Consider the following 26077-nt stretch of genomic DNA (forward strand, 5'->3'; position numbering starts at 1 on the left):
AGAGAATTCATCTTTATTTCACAGGGCAGATATTCAGAAACCTTGTCTTGTATAGTAGTTTAATGGATTTGCTTATATCTCTGCTTGTTTATGTAAAAACCATCATATTCATGTAATACCCTAGAATCCAAAGCTGCATCTTTTCATTACTCAAAATCAAATAGAGCAAAATGTTTACTCTCCAGTTAAGTAATGGGAAATCATATTATACTGTAAATTTTCATCTGTAATGTGACATAATTTCAGGAGAAGGGGAATTATGTGATAATGCAAATGAAAGAAATTGCTAACATTTATTTAGTACTTAGGTGTGCTTTTCGAAGTGCTTACCACTAACCTTTAATTCCACAACTTTGTGAAGGTACTATAATGATCTCATTTTAGATGAAGAAACTAAAGCACAAAAGGTTAAACAACTAGCCCTTTGTCATTACACTGTATATTGCAGAGTTTCTATTGAAGCCTATACATTTTAGGCAAAGAACAGATCATGGTAATAATTTAATGAATAATAGTGGCTCCGCTTGTTTACTTGTATGAATCATAGATTTTTGTACAGTGGAAGATGATAGTGGACCATCTGGTTCCAAACTGTCATTTTAAAATGGTAGAAATCTGGAGACAAAGAAATTTAGATAAATTTTTCTGTTTCACAAAGACAGTAAGTACATGGTATAGCCAGGACCAGAATACAAGCATGATGACTTTTAATTTTGCATTTCTTTTCCTTTTGGAACGTAGAAATATATACATTTCTTAAATTATGTTTTATTTGTTGTTACTTTTTCTTTTTAGTGCCATTAGATACTATTGATGTTGGAGATAAATTTCCTGCTTGATAGCTTTTTGTTAATTTATAGCATCAGAATATGTCTTACCAACTGATGCTTAAATACTCAATTTTATAGAAATTCTTGACAAAATGGCTATGGCAGTAGTTCTTAATCTTATTAAACCCTACACCCTCTCTTTATGACAAGTATTTTCTAAAATCGTTTCTTGTCATTCTAAAATGGAATGTACAAATTATATAACTACCTCCATTAATGTACACTTTAAAAAAAGCCAGCATAAATTTTTAGATATAAAGGAGAAATAAAAGGAAAGCCATTTATGTATTTAAAATACACAGTATGTTTTTAAATATAAATACTTGGTACAACTATGAGAAGACCTCGTTATCCTAAATGTAGTCCACAGACTCGCAGCATTCACTTCAGTCAGAAAATATGTAAAACCCATGTATAATAGTACTAAAACCAGGAAATACTTAGGACTGTATCTGAAAAAAAGGATGTGAAAGAGCTATATACTGAAAACTACAGAACATTGCTCAGAGACATTAAAGAAGATCCAGATAAATGGAGAGAGATACTGCATTTATGGGTTGGAAGACTATATATTTTTCAAGATGACATTTCTTCCCAAATTGATCTAAATCAAAATCCCAGGCAGGCACTTGTGTAGAAATATACAAGCAAATTAAACAATTCAAATGGAAATGCAAAGGACCTAGAATATAATAGCCAAAACAAATTTGAAAAAGAACAGAGTTGGAGAACTAACACTAACTGAAGATTTACTACAAAGCTACAGTTTCAAGAGAGTGTGGTATTGGTGGAAAGATAGATAAGTAGATCAGTGGGAAAGAATAAACAGTCCTGAAATACATACATACAGTTGTACCCATGGACAACTGACTTTCAGTGAAGTTCAAAAGGCAATTCAGTGAAGAGATATAGTCTGGTTTACAAATGACAGTGGAACACTTGGATATCCATATGTCTCCAACATAAACTTTATTTCTTTTACCATCTACAAGAATTAACTCAAAATGGATAATATACCCAGATGTTTATGAAGTATAAACTATACAACTTCAAGAAGAAAACGTAGGAGAAAACTCTTGTGGCTTTGGATTAGGCGAAGATGTCTCTCTCTCTCTCTTTTTTTTTTTTTTTGAGAGAGAATCTTGCTCTGTGACCAGGCTGGAATGCAATGGCCCAATCTCGGCTCACTGCAACCTTCGCCTCCTGGGCTCCAGAGATTCTCCCACTTCAGCTTCCCAAGTGGTTGGGACTATAGGCGCAGGCAACCACAGCCAGCTAATTTTTGTATTTTTAGTAGAGACAGGGTTTCACCATGTTAGCCAGGATGATCTCCTGACCTTGTGATCTGCCCACCTCAGCCTCCCAGAGTGCTGGGTTTACAGGCGTGAGCCACCGCACCTGGCCCATATACCTAAATGTTTATAAAGTGTAAACTATACAACTTCAAGAAGAAAACATAGGAGAAAACTTTTGTGGCTTTGGATTAGGCAAATATTTCTTAAATGTGACATCAGAAGAACAATTCATAAAAATAATTTAATTTCATCAAAATTTAAAACTTCTGCTCTTAAATTTGCAAGAAAAAAAAACAGCCCCATCAAAAAGTGGGCAAAGGATATGAACAGACACTTCGCAAAAGAAGACGTTTATGCGGCCAACAAACATGAGAAAAAGCTCATCATCACTGGTCATTAGAGAAATGCAAATCAAAACTACAATGAGATACCATCCCATACCAGTTAGAATGGCAATTATTAAAAAGTTTGGAGACAACAGATGCTGGAGAGGATGTGGAGGAATAGGAATGCTTTTACACTGTTGGTGGAGTGTAAATTAGTTCAACCATTGTGGAAGACAGTGTGGCAATTCCTCAAGGATCTAGAACCAGAAATACCATTTGACCCAGTAATCCTATTACTGGGTATATACCCAAAGGATTATAAATGATGCTACTATAAAGACACATGCACACGTATGTTTATTGCAGCACTGTTCACAATAACAAAGACTTGGAACCAACCCAAATGTCCATCAATGATAGACTGAATAAAGAAAATGTGGCACATATACACCATGGAATACTATACAGCCATAAAAAAGGATGAGGTCATGTCTTTTGCAGGGACATGGATGACACTGGAAACCATCCTTCTCAGCAAACTAACACAGGAACAGAAAACCAAACACCTTGTGTTCTCACTCATAAGTAGGAGTTGAACAATGAGAACACATGGACACAGGGAGGGGAACATCACATATGGGCCTGTTGAGGGGTGGGGGACTGGGGAACAGATAGCATCAGGAGAAATACCTAATATAGATGACTAGTTGATGTGTGCAGCAAACCACCATGGCACATGTATACCTATGTAACACACATGCACGTTCTGCACATATATCCCAGAACTTAAAGTATAATAAAAAAATTAATTTTTAAAAAAAATGTCTGCTCTTCGAAAGACATATTTACTAGTACAAAAAGACGTATCACAGACTGGGAGAAAATATTTGCAGTGATTATATCTGATAAAGGACTTGTGTCAGGACATACAAAGAACTCTTACTGGGCAAGCTCAGTAGCATGTGCCTGTGGTCCCAGCTACTTGGGAGGCTGAGGCAGGAGGATTGCTTGAACCCATGAATTTGAGGCCAGCCTGGGCAACGTATTGAGATGCTGTTTTTTAAAAAACAAAAACTCTCAAAATTAGAGAAGAAAACAATTCAATTTAAAAAATAGGCAAAGATTGGAGCAGATACCACCAAAAGGATATATGAATGCAAATTAATACATAAATAGATATCCAGCATCAATAGTCATTAGGGAAATATAAGTTAAAACAACAATGAGGTATTGCTTCATACTTATTAAAATTGCAAGGATGTGGAGAAATTGGGATTCTCATACAGTGCTGGTGGGAATGTAAGATGCCACAACTAATTTGAAAACAGTTTAGCAGTTTCTCAAGTTAAACACTCAGTAAGTCATCACTTAATGTTGTCAGTTGGTTCTTGGAAACTGCAACGTTAAGCAAAATGACATACTGTCTAATGAAACCAATTTTATCATAGGTTAATTGATATAAATGAGAATTAAGTTCCCACAGCACAAAGTAAGTCAGTTCACAGTTTCCAAGAACCTGTCCATGATGTTAAGGGAGGAATTACTGTACACTTACTACATGATCTAACTGTTTAGAGAGAAAAAAGCCTGTGCCCATATAGAAACTCATACGTGAATGTTCATAGCATCTTTATATGTAATAGTTTAAAACTGGAAACAACCCTAATATCTGTCAGCAGCAGATTGACAAGTGGTGGTGTCCATACAATAGAATATTACTTAGCAGTGAAAGGAATAGACAGTTGATCAATACAGCAACATGGGTGATCCTCAAAAATATGCTGCATGAAAGAAGGCAGACAGAAAAAAGAGTATATTACATAAGACTTCACTTATGTAAAATTATAGAAAATGGAAATTAATATATAGTGATAAAAAGTAGATGAGTAGTTGCCTGAGGAGCAGGGATGGGAGGGTAGGGGGAAGGAAGGATTACAAAGAGATACAAGGAAACTTTTGGAGTTGATGAATATATTATAATCTTGATTGTGGTAATAGTTTCATGGGTGTTTTATCAAAATGTGCATTTTAAATATGTGCAGTTTACTTTGGGTTAACTACACCTCAGTTAAGGTGGAAAGAAAAACTGCAGGAGCATTCTTGACTTCATGGTGTTCATGCATCCAATCCAGTTGATCATGTCTGTCTCTTCTACCTCTGTGTTGTTTACATTCGTATACTCTCCTTGCTTCCTCATGCTGTTGTCATGCACTGCAGGTTTCATTCTCTTTCCTAGCCTATTTTTGCAAATTCCTAAAGTGCTGTACTGCTTCTTTCTTCCTCCCTTCCTTACACCTTGAAAGGTATACAGTGCTAATACTTTTCCTTTTAGAACATGCCTATTCCTGCGCTTTTTCTGCTCAGAATTTGTCACTTTTATTTCCTACAGAAGGAACTTAAAATTCCTTGTCACGATATACAAGATCATCCAGGATCTCTGAGTTTATTCTTATTTACCAGTTTTACTTTGCACTGCTCTATTTTAGAAACTGGATGTTCCGCCACATGTAACTATTATTTCCCCCCTTAGTACACAAGTTGCTCTTTTCTGCTCTTGTGTCTTTTTATCTATGTGTCTTTCCACTTACAATGCCTACTCTATCCTTTCTTACTCCTTCCAGGGCTGAAAGGTATTACAAATTAATTAAAACTTTAAAGCAGCTGTAATCTAGTTTGTCTTATTTGATATTGTATTATGGCAACTGGGAAAAGAAATTTAATCGCCCCAGCTACTTGCTGTACAATAAACAATTATGTTCAGTACTCAATATTATGCTTAATATTATCATTCCACTGTTCCTCCCAGTTTTCGCCCATCAGTTACTTCCTGCCCTCACTATCCTCCTTTTCCATTGCAGATTCTAGAGCCATGATTACATTCACCTATCACAAATATATTCTTAAACCCTTCACCCTTTCATTCTTCTCTTTTATCACTAGTGGTCTCTGTTTGGCTTAATGAAAAAAAAAAATACTACTCCTTACTTAAACTTTCATTAGTATCCGATTTTCTTTTTCCCGACACTTTTCTCTTAACTGACTTGACACAGTCTCCTTTACCAGGACACCCTGCTCTACTGGACCTCTGACGTTTGGAGTTGGACTGCCTTCTTATTCTACGCTTTTTGTCCTTTGCTATCTTACTTTCTCAACTTTAAAAACCATATTTATGCCCAGCTCTCAGATTTATACCCTGATCTTTAGCTGTGTTTTTGACTCTCAAACCTGCATATCCGGCTGCAAGAGTAATTTTTTATTTACATGGAAATTAGGGAGTTGACATTGAAGGAGACAGTATAAACAAGGCAAAGAAACCAGAAGCAATGTTGTGCTTTTGGGGACATACAAGGAGAGTGGGAGGTGGGGGGATTGGTAGGAATATCTCAAAGAGCCCAACGCAAGAATTACTAGGCAATAAGTAAATGGAACCAGAACTAAAAAGAAAGGACCTGAGGAACTTATTTCCGGTTTTTGCTTCCTTTGGTGTGTAGCAATTGTTATTTCTTTGTCTCTTCTCTTCTTTGTTTGGAAAAATATTTCCTAATTCTGACAATTCAATGGAGATAATTAAAAATTGGGAACTAGTTCCAAAATTATAGCAGACAAACTAATTGACTCATTGACTTACCGTACGTCTATTTGATCACCTGTGCTGGGATGGTGTTAGCAGGCCGTGGGAGTCAGACTGGGCAGAGACTGTAAAGAAGATTAGGTTCTGTAAGCATGTTTTGGGAGTGGGGAGAAAATAATTAGCATTTCTAGACAATAGACTATGAATTTGTATTGGTTCAAATCTCCTTAGTGATGTGATTTTTTTTTTTTTCTGCAGCAGTACACAGACATGCAAATATGGTACTGTATTGATTTAGTTGTGGTGATTTGCTGAATTGGTTTGGCAGGAAGTTAATATTGCAAGGAAATTAAGGGTACTGATTTAAAACAAATGCTTAATCACAGGATCCATATTGGATTGCAAACAAACAAAACAAAAAACCTGGAATTGGGGGGATAAGTACCTTAGGGGGGAAATATGAAAGGGATGGGATGTCTCTGTTTGAACTTTCGTTGTTATAGAATATCGACACTAGAGACCTGAGAGGATAGGAAGTTGTAGTCAGAAAATGAAAAACTGGAGTTTTAACACTCTGAAGCCAAATAATTCCAATTGAAAAATCTGTGGTATGTTTTTAGGAGTGAGCAGTGCTTCTACCAAGTTTAATTTTAAAAAGTTTGGCTATGCCAACAGTGCTAAAGTTTCACTAGCCATAAATTAAATAAATAAACCAATAGCAGAGAGTTTTTTTTTTTTTTAAGTCAGCAATAAGCACATGATTGTTATGTTGAATTCCTTTTTAGGTTTTTGTTGATTGCTTCAAAGAGACTATAGTTAGGATTAGGTTCTGTTGTTAATTCTACTGTTTCCAAAGCTCCAGGCTTATTTTATTGCAGTAGTTTCTTTTCTCATATTCCCTTTAAGTTACACCAAAGTATTTTTCAGGACACACACTCACTTTTGAAGCCAAACCAGGTTTTCTTTTTAGTTTGAGTATCCCCCAAGGTAGAAGGAGATCAGAAAAACCAGATTACAGTTCGTTCCCTTTACATCTCTCCTGGTTCTCCTAGAGTCAGAGGGTGAGCCATATGCTTGCTAAGCCACCAGAAACTGATTTACCAGAAGCTGTTAGAGGTGGACAGGCGCAGGACGAAGTGTATGGATATACATCAGTGGTCAGCTGGAGCCAACTGTGAAATTTTGTAGGACAGTTGTTAAAAACAGCCATTATTAAAAATTAAGATATGTACATTTACAATGAAATGAATTTTATTAAAAACAAAGGTAATAATCAAATATTTTTGTAATTATTTTACCGTTTATGCTCTTGAAGACCTTTCCAGCTACTCTCTCTGTATGCTATCAATACTGTATAACTGAGTGCTCTTTTGCTTCTCTTTCCAATTTTGTGTTCAGTTGTATCAAGTTGGTAGCTTGAAACCAGCCATGATGGGAGTATTTATACTGTGAACACTGGAAAACACTGGAAATCAAGGCCTTTCCTCCATGGAGAACTAGTTGTTAAACATTTATCAGCACACCATGGGATATACTAGCATGTCTGGTGGCTTTTCACTTTATCTCAAAGACTTGAGTGAAAACTGTCAACAGGAAGGTCTCTTCTTTTCAAGACCATTCCTAACCTCTTCCAGCCTTGTCTCTACATTGTTCTTTTCCTTCTATTACTATGTTTTTATTACCTACTTCTTTACCATCATGGGCCCTCAATGCTGGCTTTTTCTCCATCTTCCATTCTGTTCCTAGAGTTGAGTCTCATTTTGACCCCTGCCAATATACCCAATTCTGCTCTCCCTTTCCAGCCGTGTACATTAAAGCTTTAGAAATTGCCACAGCTGCAGAAAGAATAATATACAAAACAAGATGACATAGTTAATGGATCATATTTCCAGAGTTCCAGTCACTTTTTACCGTTTGACATTTTATCAAAGTGGTTACTATTTGGTGAAATCTTAGGTGAAGTATTCATCAGAAAAGTGTAAATGTTCATTAACTATACTTTTAAGGTTAGTTCCATTCTCGTGTGTAGTATTTTCAACAGAACACCATTTTTTAAGATGAAAATTTTGTGATGGTAAAATAGAATCTGTTTTCCTTTCACAAATTCATAAAACTGACTCTTTTAAAGCCTCCTTGATGGTTAGGAGTGATTTTGGCTTCAAGAAACAAAAAACTGAGCAGAAAAGATGGTGGATGTCTAGTGCTGAGTCAGCAGCTTAATGATTCTCTCAGCCTTTCACTTATGGTCAAGTGAAGACCACTACAGATCTAGTCATGACACCTGTGCTCACATGCTCACGGCACAGCGAAGGAGACAGGATGGTAGCAGAGCTGTGTTTACATGTGTCGTGGCTTCACCTGAATATAGGGAGTCTGAGAAACTGTATAGTTTAGCTAGTAGTGATACTACACTTATGATAAAGTAAAACAAGAGGGCAGGGATTGGAGTTAGGTATTAGGTGAGCCTACTGTAGATCTACCTCTATATAGTATGCAGTAGCATTTCCCTGTATACCTAAACCTAATTCATTGTGATGAATTTAAAAGGTGAAAATGTAACTAATGTATGTGATATAGTTCCCTGAGAAGTACATTAAGCTTTCTTTGTTCAGTCTTTGTGAGGAAGTGATGGAAAACTTTTTTTTTTTTTTTTTTTGCCAAAAGATATTTGAACTTAGAAACTAGGCTAGTTACTTTCACATAAACTCTTGAGGTGTAGGTAGTGTTATCCCTAACGTTACAAATTAGGAATCTAAGAGATGTTAAGCAGTTCGCTCTACATCACAGAACCTAGTGAATGGGTGAGTCAAGTTTAGAATCTGGACTTTTCTCATAGGCAAGTTGCAGATGTTTATATATTGAAATGAATTAGAATGTTATAGAAAGAATGATATTTGAGAGTCAGGAAACTGAAGCAGATATACACAAAAGGTGTCATTATGTGTAATATCCATTTGATGGAGGAGCTAGAGCCTTCTAGCGGTTCTGGTAGCCAAATACTGGGATAATAATAGCATTTTACTTATACATTAACCCATTTATGCCTAGTGTTTCATTATTGGAACACTAAGCCTGTGGGAGTTATTTCTATCCTACTGCTCAAGGTCATTGCCAAGGTCTGATTTTTCACAAAAAAATTTTGCAACCTCCACCATAAATGGGTTAAAGCTTTAGAAATTGCCACAGCGGCAGGAAGAATAATATATGAAACAGGCTGCCGTGATTAATAGATCATGTTGTTACTAGACCATCAGTTAACAAACCAATGCATTTTACTCTATGCATTTTATTTATACTAATCCACTTAATTCTCATCACAACCCTTATGGAGATAGGCATTGTTATTACCATGTTTATACAAAGAGACTAAAACACAAGGAGGCTAAGTTACAGACCTAATCTAGTAAGTGGCAGACTTAAGATTGAACCCAGATACTTTTTTTTGTAGTCATGTGTTAGCCACTTTAATATAAAACGTGATGAAAACTCAATTACAAGAGTTGAAAAGGGCATAGAAAAACCAATGAGTGTCCACTTTATTACAAGTTTTAAAATCTGAGACTCGTTTAAAAAAAAAAAAACAAAAAAAAACTTACGTGTTAATTTCAGCTGAGGGTTAATTTTTTTTCACAAACTAAAAATTACTGTATGGGAAGATCAGTGTAGCAAACAGTACAGTTTACGAACCTAAGCCACTAACTTATTGTTAGTAATCATGGTAAGAAACATAGCCAAAGACCAGCTGATGCCTCAGTTAAGTTTGAAAGAAGCTCTGCCTAAAAAATATGCAGGCGATTCTCCTTCAAGAAATTTGCATAGAGGCCAGATGTGGTGGCTCTTGCCTGTAATCCCAGCACTTTGGGAGGCTGAGGTGAGTGGATCACCTGAGGTTGGGAGTTCGCAACCAGCCTGACCAACATAGAGAAACCCTGTCTCTACTAAAAATACAAAAAATTAGCCAGGCATGGTGGTGCATACCTATAATCCCAGCTATTTGGGAGGCTGAGGCAGGAGAATCGCTTGAACCTGGGAGGCAGAGGTTACAGTGAGCCGAGGTTGTGCCGTTGCACTCTAGCTTGGGCAACAAGAACAAAACTCCATCGCAAAAAAAAGAAAAGAATTTCATAGAAATAGAAAATGTTAGAGCCTTTACCACAAGTGAAATTGCAAAGCCTGAACGTATTCAACTCAATCCAGAGAGCACCAGACATTAAATTGGGACCAAGGTAGAATTGAACGTTTAATTTCCAGCCCTGCGGCTTGGAGAGCACTGTCATTTCAGACGTGAAAGCCAGCTGCAGGTGAGCTCTTTTAGAAACACGAACTTTATACTCCATACATTCTGAAGCAAGGCAGATATTTCTACATTGTTTGAATTTCAGAAGGATACCTCCAGGCATCAGGGTCTCTTTCAGAGTCACTCTTGAAATAGTTACATCTTCCCAGCCTTGGGAACCACCTTTTTGCAGTTCTCTAGCCTTTGCATGCACTGAAGCACACCACTTTGTGGAATGACTTTTAACATTAAATCCATCATGGCTTAAGTTCATGAAGCAGCTATTTCCAGGGCACCTCCCATCTCCTCGGCATGAGCAGTTTCCCAGTTACTGCTTCATCCCCCCAACCCCTCTTCATGAGAGTCTCCAGAGCTCATAGCATCAAGGTCTCCATTGCTGGGACTCAAACCAGAGACTACATCTGGAAGCTCCACTTCTCCAGCTCTCTCTGCTGGAGACCAAAGTGACAGTTTGTTGCAAAGACTTGTAAAAACAGAGATTACAAATGCATTTTTGTATACATTTGTTTAATTTAGAACCTGGGGCTTTTGTAATCATTTTCCAAACCCTTTTATGAAGGGTGGAACACTTACATGAGGCTACATTGGTAACCATGCCCCATATCCCTTCTCATAACTGACTTGTGTAAGAAAAACAATGAAGATTTTTTTAAAGTTGACTCCTACCTGGTTCTAATCAGTCTTGGAGGAATTTCTACTCATTTAATAAAATAGGGAGTTGAGTAGAATATATTAAAGAATTTCACCAATAAAACAAATACCTAAAGCATCATTTTGGAAGGCAGTGCGTAGGAATCCCAAAATCACATCTTGTGAACAAAACTGATAATCTGATAATGATACCTCATCTCTACAAAAAATAAACAAAATTAGCCAGGTGAGCTGGTGCATGCCCAGAGTCCCAGCTACTCAGGAGGCTGAGGTGCAAGAATTGCTTGAGCCTGGGAGATTGAGGCTGCAGTGAGCCTAGATTGTGTCACTACTTCAGCCTGGGTGACAGAATGAGACCCTGTCTCAAAAACAAACAAAAGAAACTGATAATCTGTTAATAACCCTTTTCAGCTCATGATAACCAGTTTATATCTTCATAATTTTAAGAACTACCATAGAATATGGATCTAGAAATTGAAATAAGAATGTAGCAAATGAGTATGTGAAAATAATTTCACACAGATGGAAATTATACAGCTCGGAACTTGATGATGAATCATACTCTTGGAAAACTATTCCATTCTTCCCCAGAGTCTGTCAACAGAGGGATATACAAAGTGATGTAGTTTTCATATTTCAGCTTTAACATCTGCTGCATGGCAGCCCATTTATATTTTTATCTAAGGAAACATCTATAAATATTGATAAAGATTTCCTTTTTGCTTTTGTTTCCAGGCTGTTTATCTTGGTATTTATCCTTTTGGCTATACAGTATCTCTAGATGATCTGGAACTCAGCATTTTCCTAATACGGCTTGTTAGAATTCCAAAAACAATGCCTGCGGTTCCGCTACTAGGTCACTGTGGTGTGTTCCTCAAAGCCAGAGTCTGTTGACACTGCTGAGATTGGCTGTTTTCTTCTTTCTTGCTTTCCCTCTTATCCATGCACTACTAGTTTTTAAAAGCATTGAATACCAAGATTTTAAATGAGATATTATTTTACACATTTATTTCAGTCATGTCTTCTTTTTTTTTTTTTTTTTAATGAAACCTGGGGGAGAGTGAAGAGAAAGTTCACAAAAAGTTTGAGTTGTGGCTTAGTGTTGATTTAAAAAACCCATAGAGAAGACAATAAACATAAGTTGGCAACAGATATCAACATAACTGGATTGAGATTTCAGTAAAGCGCATTATTAAATTATGACATTTGACCTACTTGCATGCATAGCTCATTATCAGACTAAATATTTTAATTCATGTAAGAAAAGATTGGGAAATTAAAAACTAAAAGGAAAAAAGCAGACTTAGATATTTGGACAAATAAAACAGATAACTCTATGTACTCATAGCAACAGATTGTTTCATTATTTGTTTGTGTAATAGGCATCATGTGTTATTTAGAGTCTTGGAATAATAGAATCATTTGGGAGGGGCTGTAGAATACATTACTGGAATTCAGTTGGCAGTGTTCACATATTGGTCTGTTTGCTGGTTTAGAATCCTTTCTTTGTTGCTTTTCATCAGGTGGGACTCTTTCCTGGACACTGTGTTGAGTTAATTAACCAAAAAGTTCCCCAGTCAGTGACCAACTCAGTGCCAAAACCAGGTGAGTACATTTTTTTCACTAGTGTAGTTATTTTATAAACTGCTTGAAGACACAGATTTTCTGTCAGTCAAGTATTTAGCTTGTTTTGCTGTTTTTGCATTTATTGACATAATACTACATTCTTAATTTTATGTGATTTTGATTTTTAAATGTATTCTTATTTCTCTGTTGATTATTTTGAAAAGGTTTACATGCATTCAAATTTTTAGGCAATTTTAAAGAGCTGTGTGCTCCATTAAGCTTTGTCATTATTGACTTTTATAGTTGCATAATAGCAGTGTAACTTATTAATGAATAAAATGATAAAAAATAGGTTTAAAGAACTAACATGGGCCGGGCACGGTGGCTCAAGCCTGTAATCCCAGCACTTTGGGAGGCCGAGACGGGCGGATCACAAGGTCAGGAGATCGAGACCATCCTGGCTAACACGGCGAAACCCCATCTCTACTAAAAACACAAAAAATTAGCCGGGCGAGGTGGCGGCGCCTGTGGTCCCAGCTACTCGGGAGGCTGAGGCAGGAGAATGGCGGGAACCCGGGAGGCGGAGCTTGCAGTGAGCTGAGATCTGGCCACTGCACTCCAGCCTGGGCGACAGAGCGAGACTCCGTCTCAAAAAAAAAAAAAAAAAAAAAAAAAAAAGAACTAACATGGAAATTGTAGGATTAACTGGAAATTGATAAATGAAAAGTAAGTATATTTTAAAAGGGCATATGAGCATCAAAACTATTTTAAACAGCATTTCTTATTACTTATATAGTATACTTACAGTGCTACATAAATATGTAGAATATATTACAAATAAAGCATTATTGAAGGAGATAAAAATCAAGAAAATGGGAATTTTGGTATTTATTGAGGTGATTTAGTTTTGGGAAGATTCAACAGAATGCCTCGTCTGGAACTTTTTGATGATGTCAATTAAAAAAAAAATACAAACAAAGTCTAAAACATTTTGAAGAGAAGAGGGAGTCATCCAACTTATTTTTCCTAGCTATATTACATTTCTTCTGTCCTTTCCCACCTCCCAGTAAAAGGAGAAGAAAAAATTTCTGGGCCTCAGAATTTATTTGAACTGTTTTCCTTATAGTAGTATTTTCTAGTTTTAGGACCTGTATGTAAGAGTTAAAGGAAAAAAAAAAGTTATTCTTTGCTCTTTTGGTATTTTCTCACTTGTGCTCCCAAAGCTTACATCAAACAATCTTTGCTAATAGTATTTAAGTAAAGGGTAATAATACCTTTCAAAGCTTATTTCTTCACAGGAGACTAGGGAGTCATTGTTCCCATTTCTCTCATTGGAATTTGTTTATTTTAGACTGACTTTATTGCTCAGTAGAGGAAATGCTTCAAAACAGTGTTTTCTGCAGTTCTGCTTGAGTCAGGATTCTCAGTTCTTTTCAAAGCAATTTTATCCGTCTTGGGTAAACTTTTTTAAAAAACTCCTGAGTGGGTACTTGTTCGGTAAATCTTCGTTAGTAACTGTAGATTTCATTCTTTTTAAAAATATGGCATTATTTTAAACTTAACTTTTTGAAAACTCAGCTTTATTGAGATAAAATTCACATATCGTGCAATTTACCCTTTAAATTGTGTAACAGAGTTGTACAGCCATCACCACAGTTAATTTTAGAGCACCTTCATCACTTCATAAAGAAATCCCTTATCCATTAATAGACACTGCTCCCTGCATACTACTCCCAGCCCTAAACGACCACTTGTCTACTTTCTGTCTTTATTGATTTCCCTATTTTGGACATTTTGTATAAATGGAATGATACAGAATGTGGTCTTTCGTGATGGGCTTCTTTTACTTAGCATAGTGTTTTCAAGATACACCTGTGCAGTAGCGTGTATCAGTACTTCTGTTTTAATTCCTTCTTTTTTAATGGCTGGATAACATTTCATTATATGCATACACCACATTTTATTTGTTAATTCATTTGGAGTTGTTTCCATTTTTGGCTACTTTGAATATTCATGTACAATATTGTATGTGGATGTGTTTTGATTTCTCTTGGGTATATGTCCAGGTGTGGAATTGCTGGGTCATATGGTAACTATGTTTAACCTTTGAAGAACTGTCAGCTGCACCATTGGTGTAGCTGTACCATTTTACAGTTCCACCAGCAGTGTATGAGACTTCCAGTTGTTCCATATCCTTGTCAACACTTGTTTTTATTTGGATTTTTTTGATTATTGCCTTCTTAGTTGTGAAGTAGTATCTCACTGTGGATTTGACTTGCATTTTGCTTTTGGCTAATAATGTTTAGCCATTTTATATGTCCTTATTGGCTATGTGTTCATCTTCTTTGGAGGGTATCTATTCATATCCTTGCTTATTTTTTTTTCTTCTACCTTTTTCTTTCTTTCTTTTTTTTTTTTTTCTCGAGACAGGGTCTTTCTCTGTCACCACAGACTGCAGTGCAACGTTGTGATCGTAGCTCACTGCAGCCCTCAACTCCCGACCTCAAATGATCCTTCTGACTCAGCCTCCCGAATGACTGACATTACAGGTGCACACCATTGTGCCCAGCTTATTTCTAAATTTTTTGTAGAGACAAGGTCTTGCTTTGTTGCCCAGATTGGTCTCAAACTCCTGGTTTCAAGTGATCCTCCCACCTCAACCTCCCGCTTTTGCCCAGTTTTTAATTGGGTTATTTGTGTTTTTGTTACCGAGTTGTAAATGTTGCTCATATATTCTAGATACAAATTATTTACCAGATAATAGTGATTTGCAAATATTTTCACCTGTTTTGTGGTTCATCTTTCACTTTCTTTGATAGTATCCATTGATGCATACTTTTGATGTTTCTTTTGTCATTTATGCTTTTGATTCCTTATTTAAGAAGGCTTTGGCTAATCCACAGTCATGATTTACTCCTATGTTTTCTTCTGAGAGGTTTATAGTTTTAGATGTTACATATTAGTTTATGACCCATTTTTTAAAGTTAATTTCTGTGTATAGTGATGAGGCAGGGGTCCAACTTCATGAGGTTATCCAATTGTTCTAGCACTGTTTGTTGAAAAGATTATTTCTTTCCTGTTGAATTATCTTGATACCCTTGGAAAAATAAATTGACCCTAGACACAATTGACCCTAGGTTTATTCCTGGACTTCCAGTTCTTTTCCAATGATCTATATGCCTTTTTTTGTTTGTTTTTTTTTGAGGCAGAGTCTCACTCTGTCACCCAGGTTGGAGTGCAGTGGTGCCATCTCAGCTCACTGCAACCTCTGCCTCCTGTGTTCAATCAATTCTCCTGCCTCAGTCTCCCGAGTAGCTGGGATTACAAGTGTGTGCCACCACACCCAGATAATTTTTATATTTTTGGTAGAAACAGGGTTTCATTATGTTGGCCAGGCTGATCTTGAACTCCTGACCTCGTGATCTGCCCACCTCAGCCTCCCAAAGTGCTGGGATTACAGGCGTGAACCACCACGCCCAGCCTCTATGTGTCTCTTCTTATGCCAGTACTACCCTGTTTTGATTACTGTTGTTTTGTAGTAAGTTTTGCAGTGGGGAATATAAGTCTTCCTACTTTTTTCTTCTTTTTAAGGGTTGATTTGGTTTTTCTGAGCCCCTCGGAATTCCATATGGGTTTAGAATCAGTTTATCAGTTTCTACAGAGTAGGATGGGATTCTGATAGAGAATATATTGAACCTGTAGATCAACTTGGGATATTATTAACAATATTAAGTCTTCTAATCCCTGAACATAGGATGTTTTTCTATTTATTTAGATATTCTTTTGTATTTTTAATTTTTTTCTTTAGAGACAGTGTCTTGCTTTGTTGCCCAGGCTGGAGTGCCATGGTGTGATCGTAGTTCACAGCTCCCCAAACTCCTGGGCTCAATGCGTCTTTCCACCTCAGCCTCCTTAGTAGCTAGGACTACAGGCATGTGCCACTGTGCCAGGCTAATTTTTTAGTTTTTTGTAGCAATGTCTCACTATGTTGCGTAGGCTGGTCCTGAACTCCTGGCCTTAAGTGATCTTCCCGCATGAGCCTCCAAAAGTGCTGGGATTATAGGCATGAGCCACTAGGCCCAGTCAGTTTAGACATTCTTTAATTTGTTTCAATATTTTGTAGTTTTCAGAGTATAAGTTTTATATATCTTTTGTTGAGTTTCTTTATAAATATGTTCAATTCTTTTTAATGCTATGGTACTGGGAATTTTAACATTTCATTTTCTTAATGTTCATGGGAAGTCCATAGGAATATAATTTTTGTATGTGGATGTTATATTTTGAAGCCTTGTTGAACTGTTTATTAGTTCTAACAGTTTCGTAGTGGATTCCTTGGGATTATCTGTATACAAGATTATGGCATCTGCAGTAGGAACTTTTTACTTCTTCCCTTCCAATCTGGATGTCTTTTTTTTATTCTTGCCCAGTGGTCCTTGTGAGAACCTCCAATACAATATTAAATATAAATCTCAAGTGCAAGCATCCATGTCTTGTTCCTGATCTTAGGGGAGTGCATCTAGTCTTTTACCATTAAGTAGGATATTAGCTGTGGGGGTTTCATAGATGTCCTTTATCAGGGTTGAGAAAGTTCCCTTCTGTTTCTCGTGTGCTAAGTGTTTATAAATAGGGTGTAGGAATTTTTCCGAAGGCTTTTATTCATCTATTGAGATTATCATGGGTTTTTATGGTCATTATTTTGAAGTTACTAAATTCAGCATCAAACATTTAATTTCCTGCACATTATTTTTATCCATCTTTCTGTGGTGTAAGCTTAACTTATATTAGTTATGTCTCATCTTTGATAGTATTGACTCAGATGTACTATAAACTGAGTTTTTAAAACTTAGCCTAATATTGGCATTAAAATAAACTGTATCGATGTGCTTTCTCTTTCTCTTTTTTTCTTTTTTTGAGATGGAGTTTCGCTCTTGTTGCCCAGGCTGGAGTGAAATGGCACGATCTCAGCTCACTGCAACCTCCACCTCCCGGGTTCAAGCCTCAGCCTCCCCAGTAGCTGGGATTACAGGCATATGCCACCATGCCGGCTACTTTTTTGTATTTTTAGTAGAAATGGGTTTTCTCCATGTTGGTGAGGCTGGTCTGAAACTCCCGGCCTCAGGTGATCCACCCACCTCAGCCTCTCAAAGTGCTGGGATTACAGGCGTGAGCCACCACACCCGGCCCATTCTCGTATTTTGAATGGAGAAGTGACACTTCAAGTAGGGATAACCTCCAGAAAGTTAGTATTGGGAAATTAGTTATTGATCAGTTACTGATAGCTCTGGAAAACAGGTTTGTATTTGTAGACCTGCATAGCATTGTTATTTCTAAATTAAGAATGACCAAGAAAAACCTCGTATACCTTCAAAAGCTAATATTTTGTCTTTTGTGAGCAGCATTGCAGAGTTAGCATAAGGAAATGTGCTTTTTTTTTTTTTTTTTTTCTTTTTTTGACGGAGTCTTGCTCTGTCACCCAGGCTGGAGTGCGATGGCGTGATCTTGGCTCACTGTAACCCCCGCCTCCCAGGCTCAAGCAATTCTCCTGCCTCTGCCTGCTGAGTAGCTGGGATTACAGGCACATGCCGCCACGCCCTGCCAATTTTTGTATTTTTAGTAGAGGTGAGGTTTCATCATCTAGACCAGCTGGTCTCGAACTCCTGACCTCGGGTGATCCGCCTGCCTTAGCTTCCCAAAGTGCTGGGATTGCAGGCATGAGCCACTGTGCCCAGCTAAAATGTGCATTCTTAATACATTTTGAAAAGGATAATGTGAATTCTGTCAGCCTTGGGCTTGTTTCACACTTTAAAACTGTCTTTGCCTACGGTATAAACAACTTGAATGTTCTATTTATTTTTAACATTGCCATCTGTCACTGTTAGATGCCAAATCTGAAAGATACAGCTATAGTTTGAGACTGAAAATTTGAAGTTCCCTATACTATTACACAACAAGGGTAACATAGGAAAAATATTCTCTTTGAATCTGTTCTTAAATGTTCTTTCTTAATATGTTCAATTATTTGTATATACAGAAATAAAATTAATCACCATATCCTGACCAAGATAGAAAGTATCCATGGTACCTTAGGAAAAAGAAGGTAAGAGTTTGAGAGAGAGAGAGAGAAGAGGAAACAAAAAAGGTGGAAGCTTATCTGTAAGAAATTGTCATTTCGTTCAATCACCATAGGTCATGATATAGTGGAAGATGAGGTCTAGGTGGGGAAAGGTGAAAGGGGAAGCACATGTTTTTCTTTGTGTTTGTTTTGCTTGCAAGTCACTGAGGAGCTATTTACTGACACTTTTCTTAAAGGCTTTATGTTCATAGCTGTTCTCTCTTCAGATATTTCTTTTCCCCAATTCTCTTTCACCTCTCCTTTACTTATCAGTTACATTATTTGATGTTGCCTCACAGATCTCGGACTCTGTTCTCTCTCTCTTTTTTTTTTTTTTTTTACTCTGTTTCCTTTTTCATTTCTTTACTTTTTTTTTTTTTTTTTTTTGAGACAGTCTCGCTCTATCTCCCAGTCTGGAGTGCAGTGGCATGATCTCCTGTTTTCTTTGTCTCTCTTTTTTTGTTTTCAGTTTGGATACTTTCTATTATCCTATCATCAAGTTCAGTGATTCTTCACTCTGCTATGTGTAGTCAGTCTTCTCTTAAGCCCACCTAACACATTCTTCAATTCTCGTATTTTTCTTTTCTCGAATAAAACTAGGTGGTCTTTTTACAATAACTGCTATGCTGGAATTCCCCATCTTTTCACATCATCCACCTTTTCCACCAGAAAAAAAGAAAGAAGAGGGGTAGGGGGTAGAAGAGAGAAGAGGGAAAGAGTGGGAGAAATGGAGAACAGCGAAGAAAAGCCAGCAGAGATTTTTGAGGCATTAACTTATGGAAATAAAAGACTAGTGAGTTAGACAACCTTACCTCTGAGGACAGTTAAAAATTTTTGACAGAGGTATAAAAAGTATCTTTGAAGCATTAGAGAGTCAATAAAACCATAAGCAGTTATTGTGCTAAGGTGAAACAGAAGGAAATCTGAAGGGTGACCCCTGCATATAGAGACATTATTCCCCTAGGATATCTGCTGATGGAGTAGAGGAGGTCGCCATAGTGCTAGGGGAACAAAAATTAGAGGGCAGAACCCATCAAGACAGAATTGCTGAAAAATGCCCCAAGCTTTGAGTTGGAATCTTTGTAGAAATTGATGACTGATTCTAAGATGTATGTGGAAATACAGAGCCAAGAATACCCAAGACAATTTAGAAGAACAGAAAAGTGGGAAACTTACTGTAGTGTCAAGATATATTGTGAAAGCTTCACTAATTAAGACATTGGTATAGATGTACAGATAGACCAATAGATCAGTGGAACAGAATAGAGTCCAGAAACAAACCTGTGTCTATATAGATACTTGATTTATGACAAAGGTGGCATTGGAGGGCAGTTTCAAAAGAACAATCATTTCAATAAAAAGTACTGAGTCAACTGGACATCTGAATATAAAGAAAAAGAAGCCTGATGATCTTTATTTAACCCCATACACAAAAATCCATTCCAGGAGAATTACAAATCTGTATGTGAAAGAGGAAACAATAAAACTTTAGAAGATAATACTATAGAATGTCTTTATGACCTTGGCTTAGACATAGTATTAATTATAACTGAAAAGCTTAATAATTAAACAATTCAAAGTAATAACTTTATCATAATATGCCATTAAGATAGTGAAAGGGCAAATCACAGTGTGGGAAGGTATTTGCAGAATGTGTATCTGACAAAGGACTTGTAAAGAATCTTTAGGAAAATGCAGATCAAAGCCTTATTGACTCTTCATTACATACTTACCAGAATAATTAAAATTTAAGGGTAACAATATCTGAGTTTGGCAAAGATACATATTAATAGGAATTCTCATATGCTGATGGTGGGAGTATTAATTTGGGACAATCATTAGCATTATCTATTGAAGTTGATACACAACTGTAACCCAGCAGTTCCACTTTTAGATATATATAGAGATTCATGTACACAGACGAAGACACATGCATAGAAATGTGGATAGCAGTTTTATTTCCGTTTGTTAAAAACTGGCAAAACTTACGGGTGTATACAAGGTGGAATGAATAAATGAAGGTATATACAATAAATTCCTCTACACCAGTAAAAATGAATGAGTTAAAACTATTTGCAACAACATGATTGAATCTCACAAAAAATAGTATTAAAAGTCCTGATGTACACACTTACACTGTAAAGTTTCATGTATACATTTACAGAGTTCAGAATCCTAAGAGTTCAAGACTGCTCTGTGGTATTAGAAATTAGGATAGCAGCTACCTTTGGGGAGGAAAGAGGAGGTCAATGATTGGGATGGGCAGGAGAGAGGATTCTGGAGTACTGGTAATGTTCTGTTGATCCAGGTGGGAATTATACAAAAATGTCCTGATGTTGAGCATCTTTTTGTGTGCTTATTGCCCATTGTCTATTTTCTTTGTATTAATGCCTATTTAAGTCTCTTGCTCTTTTTAAATTGGTCACTTTGCATTTTTAAAAAAGATTTCACCCATCCAGATGAATATTCTTTGCAGCATTGCTTTAATACACAAATGTTGGAAATCGTATTTTCAAAAAATACTTTTGGTACTTTTGTACTGTAAAATACTTTGCAACCACCACAAAGTAAGTAGAAGCCTACGCAGTAAACCAGGGGATTTTTTTTCTCTGATACATTGTTAAATGAAAAGGCAAATTACAAAACAGTAAAATCGCATTGTAAATTCATAGAAAGAGGATCTAGAAGGCTACATACGTAACTGGAAAGGGGAATGGGATTATGGAGACAGTAAGAAACATTTCATTTTTTCTCCATTTCCTTCTATATTTTTTTATAATTGAATGGGATCATTCCCTTGGCCCCTTCTCAGGACTCACAGGTCAGGGGGAGCATGCAGGTGAGTGGGTGCAGAGGCCAGGATGAGCACTTCTGGGCAACTGGTAGAAGCAGAACTCTGTGCAGGCCCATGGCAGCATCTAGAGGTTACCCATGACTCCTGGAGCCCCAGAGGGCGTGTGTTACAGTGTGCTCTTTTAGCTTTGCCGTCCATGGGTGGCTTAAACGTTAAACAACTCAGTGGAGGGTCAGTGTGACAGCCTCTTGCACCTGTATCCAAGTCCTTGTCTGGGGTCCAGGAAGAATCAGGACGTGCAAATGAATTGAAGGGTGGTGGTGAATGGAGAATTGTATTGAGTGGTAGAAGTGGCTGTCAGAGGGATGGGGAGCTGGAAAGGGGATGGAGTGGAAAGGGGTCTTGCCCTGGAGTTCAGCCGTGCCCAGCTGAACTCTCCTCCAAAGTCCTGCCGTCAAGCCATCCCTCTGAAGTCAGGCTGCTTCTCAAACATCCGGCTGCTGCTTTCCTTCTCTGCCATTCTGCCGCTCTGCTGGTAGGGCCTGGGGTTTCTATGGGCACAGGATGTGGGACGGGACAGGCCAAGGTGGTTTTGGAAAAGGCAACAATTGTGGGGGTGGGAAACAGGAATGCATGTCCTCACTTTGGGTCATAGGTCCAGGCTTGAGGGTGTGACCCTTGCCAGGGACCACCCTCTTTTACCCAGTGTTTCCCTTTCTCCGGCATGTATCACAATGAGCATGTATTATTTTGTAGAATACGAAGAAATAGATTGTAATCTCCTGTTAACTGAACCCTGCCCAAATAGGTAATTTCCAAGATCCTTCTTAATGCATCTACCCCATAAAATGGACACTAGTGACACTAGAGTGAATGCAGATGTTTAATTTATTTACCTGTGTGAAAAGCAGCAGGGTTAAAGGGACAAAAGTTCAGGCAACCTTGGGTTCAATCCCTATGCCACATTTTACTGTCTGGGTATACATCATTTGGCTTCTCTGATTTTCAATTTCCATATCTAAAAAGTGAGGCAAGATTATTATTTCAAAGATTAGGGATAAGGTACTTAAGACCCCTGGATACTTAATGAATGTCAACTGTTATTTATTGATTTATGTTTATTTACTACGTTATTTAAATTCATGAGTATCAGAAACTATACTTAATTTATATAGGTACTTATTTAAGATACTATTTATTTGATATAAATCTACATGCCAAGATATCACAGTTGTGTTAGTCTGTTCTAGCGTTGCTGTAAAGAAATACCTGAGATTGGGTAATTTATAAAGAAAAGAGGTTTAATTGGCTCACAGTTCTGCAGGCTGTACAGGAAGCATGGTGCTGGCATCTGCTCAGCTTCTGGGAAGGCCTCAGGGAGCTTTTAATTATGGTGTGAAGCGAAGTGGGAGCAGGCACCTCACGTGGCAGGAGTAGGAGCTAGAGAGAGTGGCAGAGAGTGCCACATACTTACACAGCCAGATCTCACGAGTATTCACTATGCAAGGACAGCTCCAAGCCATGAGGGATCTGCCCCCATGACCAAAACACCTCCCACTAGGCCCCACCTCCAGCATTGGGGATTACGATTGAACCTGAGATTTGGGTGGGGACAAATATCTAAACTATCATAGTGCATGACTGAAACAAATTCATTACAGTAGTTTTCACAGAACCATGGTGGGGGAAGGAGTTTGCATCACAGATTTCTGTTTTTTTGAAGATAATTTTTTTCCGGGTAACAGATATACATTAAAGGTGAGACTTTTTTTTCTGTAAGACTAGTTAAGAGCATGTGTGAGAAGACAGAAAAGAGTAGAACAGGGAAATAGATCTGTAACTGACATGGGTACAATCAATTGAGATAACTCAGTACCTTTGGACCAGCCGGGCTTTTATTTGTAGTAGTGTTTCAGGAAACCAGTCCTCTAGTATCTTGCTTTTTATGTTATTTTACTTTCAGTATTACCTAATTCCAGTTGTCTTGTTTTAAATTTTGACTTGCTTGCTCCTGGATTGTTTCTATTTTCTTTCTTGTTTCAGGTTCCAACACTTTTTGCTCTTTTGTAGCCATGTTTCTTTGCATGTCACTTTAGTAAGAAGTGACCACACATTTATATATCAACTAAAAGAGGTCCAGGTTTTTACTTACTCTCTTGGGAGTATTGCACTGAATATACTTCCCATTGAACAAATGCTTAAATGTGTTAAGAATCAGATTGTTAAAATCCCTACCTTCAGAAGCACTGATATGAGAGTCAAAGGAGTACTAAACTGCTAAAATGTCTTGGGAAGCTTTCTCCCCAAATACATTGCAAAGGATAGATCAAGATAATATTTTCTCACTCTGTATCAGGGGAAAACAGAAAATTTATAATACCATGTATTTATAAAGTGCTTTAGGGTTTATGAATACTTACATTTCCACTGTTTAAATGGGACATGAATCTGGTCACAACCGTGTGAGCTTGCTAGGGATAGGGAATGTATTTCCATCCCTCCCCTTCCTACCCTTTTTAACAAATGGGGCAACTGGAAGCTTAAGACACTTGCCTGAGGCTTCACAACTAGGATTTACTGAAATGTCCTGACACCTAATAGTAATCACAGCCAGCACTTACATAGTCCTGTGTGCCAGGCCCTGTGCCATGCACTTGACGTGGGTTAACTAACTTGTGTGCAATTAGTTAATTCAAAACCCAGAATTCTGCCCACTGTAGAGCATTGAATAGACATAAAGATTTTTGTTCTCTCTGTCAAAACAAAAATTTAATTCCTTTTGCTTTTATTATAATAGGAATAAATAAAACGTGTTTGCATTTTTATAAGGCCTGTATAAACAGAACAGAAATTAGGGCAAAAGATGGGCTAAATTGAGGTTAAAGAGAATTGCTTACAGGAACCTACTTAATTTGCTAATTTTGTTTTCAGTCATCATCCTTCCTAATGCTGCTTTAATTTTAAAAAATCTTTTAATTTTTCCTCACTATGCATAAAACATATCCCCAAACTCTATTATATTGTAGCATTTCCAGTCATTCTTTTCCATTTTCTTAGTATAGTATTTCTCCCTGTATACTTGACTGGAATCTCCTTGTGTTTTCTGAACATGGCACGTGGCTTCATAGCTTTCATTTTGCTCCTGCTGTTCCTACACCCTGAAATGCCTTCCCCATTTTGGCCAGTTGAAATCCTCCTTATATTTCAAGACTCAGGCCAGAATCCGCTTCTTCCATGAAAGTTTCCCTGACCCACACCCTAATCCCATCTCCTCTCCACCACTAGTGCAAATTTAATAGCAGTTATTTCACATATTCACTAAACTGTACTTTCTTCATAAGTGACAAACATGTCATTCATCTTCATCTCCTCCCCAGGCAGTGTGTATAGTGGTTACACAACTAATGCCTGTTGAATTAATCCATCCTAGTACTTATCAAATTAAAATTTTAGAGTACAACTTTCATCCTGTAACTCTTATCTTCAGAAAATTTGGGTGAATTCCTCCCTCTATGCCAGAATTAGATAGAAAATTTTTGGTGTAGAATTTAAGTTGTTTCACAAATACTGGAATGAACTTATCTTTGTAGCCTTCCCCCCACCCCATTTCTTACCTACATTCAGCTTCACTAACATGTTGCCTTTCTCTTCTCCCAAGGTACTCTGGGCTTCCCCCTTCCCTCACCTGTGACTGACTTATCATTTTTTTGTGTGTGAAGGTTCCCTAGGCCACTCTTTGACAAACTTGAATTTGCATTCAGCTCACCTGAGTGCACATTCATTTCTCTCAAAAAAGTTTTGAGTTTGATACTTCACTTTCTGTGTGTCTTTTTTCCCCACTACATGGTTTTGTTTGTTGGCAGATGTATTTTATAGTAATTCGCATCTTTTATATGGATGCTCCAAAACAGTTCTTGATTGATAATTATAAGCATGAACAGTTTTCAATATAGTTACCAAAAATGTTTCCTAAACGCATATGCCCTTTAGTCAGTGCTGGGAGTAGCCCCCTAATCAGTCTTTTTCTTGCCCTAAGTAAAGAGACTTTTCCGCTTTCGGCCATTTCCAATATTCATTCATTCATCGATCAAGAATTTATTGAGTGCATACTAAGTGCTATGGCTAAAACATGAACACATCAGACAGAAATTCCACCATTTTGGTGTTTGTATTCATGTGTGACAAGAAGGGGAGAGGTAAATAAATAAATAAACAATATAGTATGATAGATGAGGGCTATGAAGAGAAATAAAGCTGAGAGAGGAATGCCAAGACTAGGAAGTGCTGGGATGTGGCTTATGTGGGGTTATAATTTTCAAGGGAGAGTAGGGTAGTCCTGGAATGGCTCATTAGAAGCCTCCTTTTAAACAAAGACCTGAAGGAGATGAGGAGGGGAGATCTGCATGTATCCGGAGGAAGAGCTTTCCAAAGATGGAACAGCAAGTGTAACGATACCGAGTTGAATGTGTGTCAGTCTTGGTAAGTGGTCAGGAGGAAGGCCACATTGGCTAGAGCAGCGGGTAAAGAGATGAGATGAGGTCAAGAGGGGAGAGGGGTCAGATCTCCTCTGGGGCCTGGGGGCCACTGTAGGGGTTTTGGCTTTTATTTAGAATTAATTGGGCAGTGGAAGACATT

At 37.4% G+C, this 26077-nt stretch overlaps 1 protein-coding gene across 5 annotated transcripts in view; it reads left to right on the top strand.

Annotated features, from left to right (window-relative positions):
- Positions 1-26077, top strand: part of ARHGAP32 (Rho GTPase activating protein 32) — a 221007-nt gene that overhangs the window by 126406 nt on the left and 68524 nt on the right. For all 5 annotated transcript variants that reach the window (XM_009187662.4, XM_003910951.5, XM_009187664.4 and 2 more), the window contains one exon: positions 12494-12575. In XM_009187662.4, the coding sequence (XP_009185926.2) occupies positions 12494-12575 (82 nt within the window). The remainder of the gene's footprint in view (positions 1-12493; positions 12576-26077) is intronic.

Source organism: Papio anubis, chromosome 12 (assembly GCF_008728515.1).
Source record: "Papio anubis isolate 15944 chromosome 12, Panubis1.0, whole genome shotgun sequence".
Classification (NCBI taxonomy): Eukaryota; Metazoa; Chordata; class Mammalia; order Primates; family Cercopithecidae; genus Papio; species Papio anubis.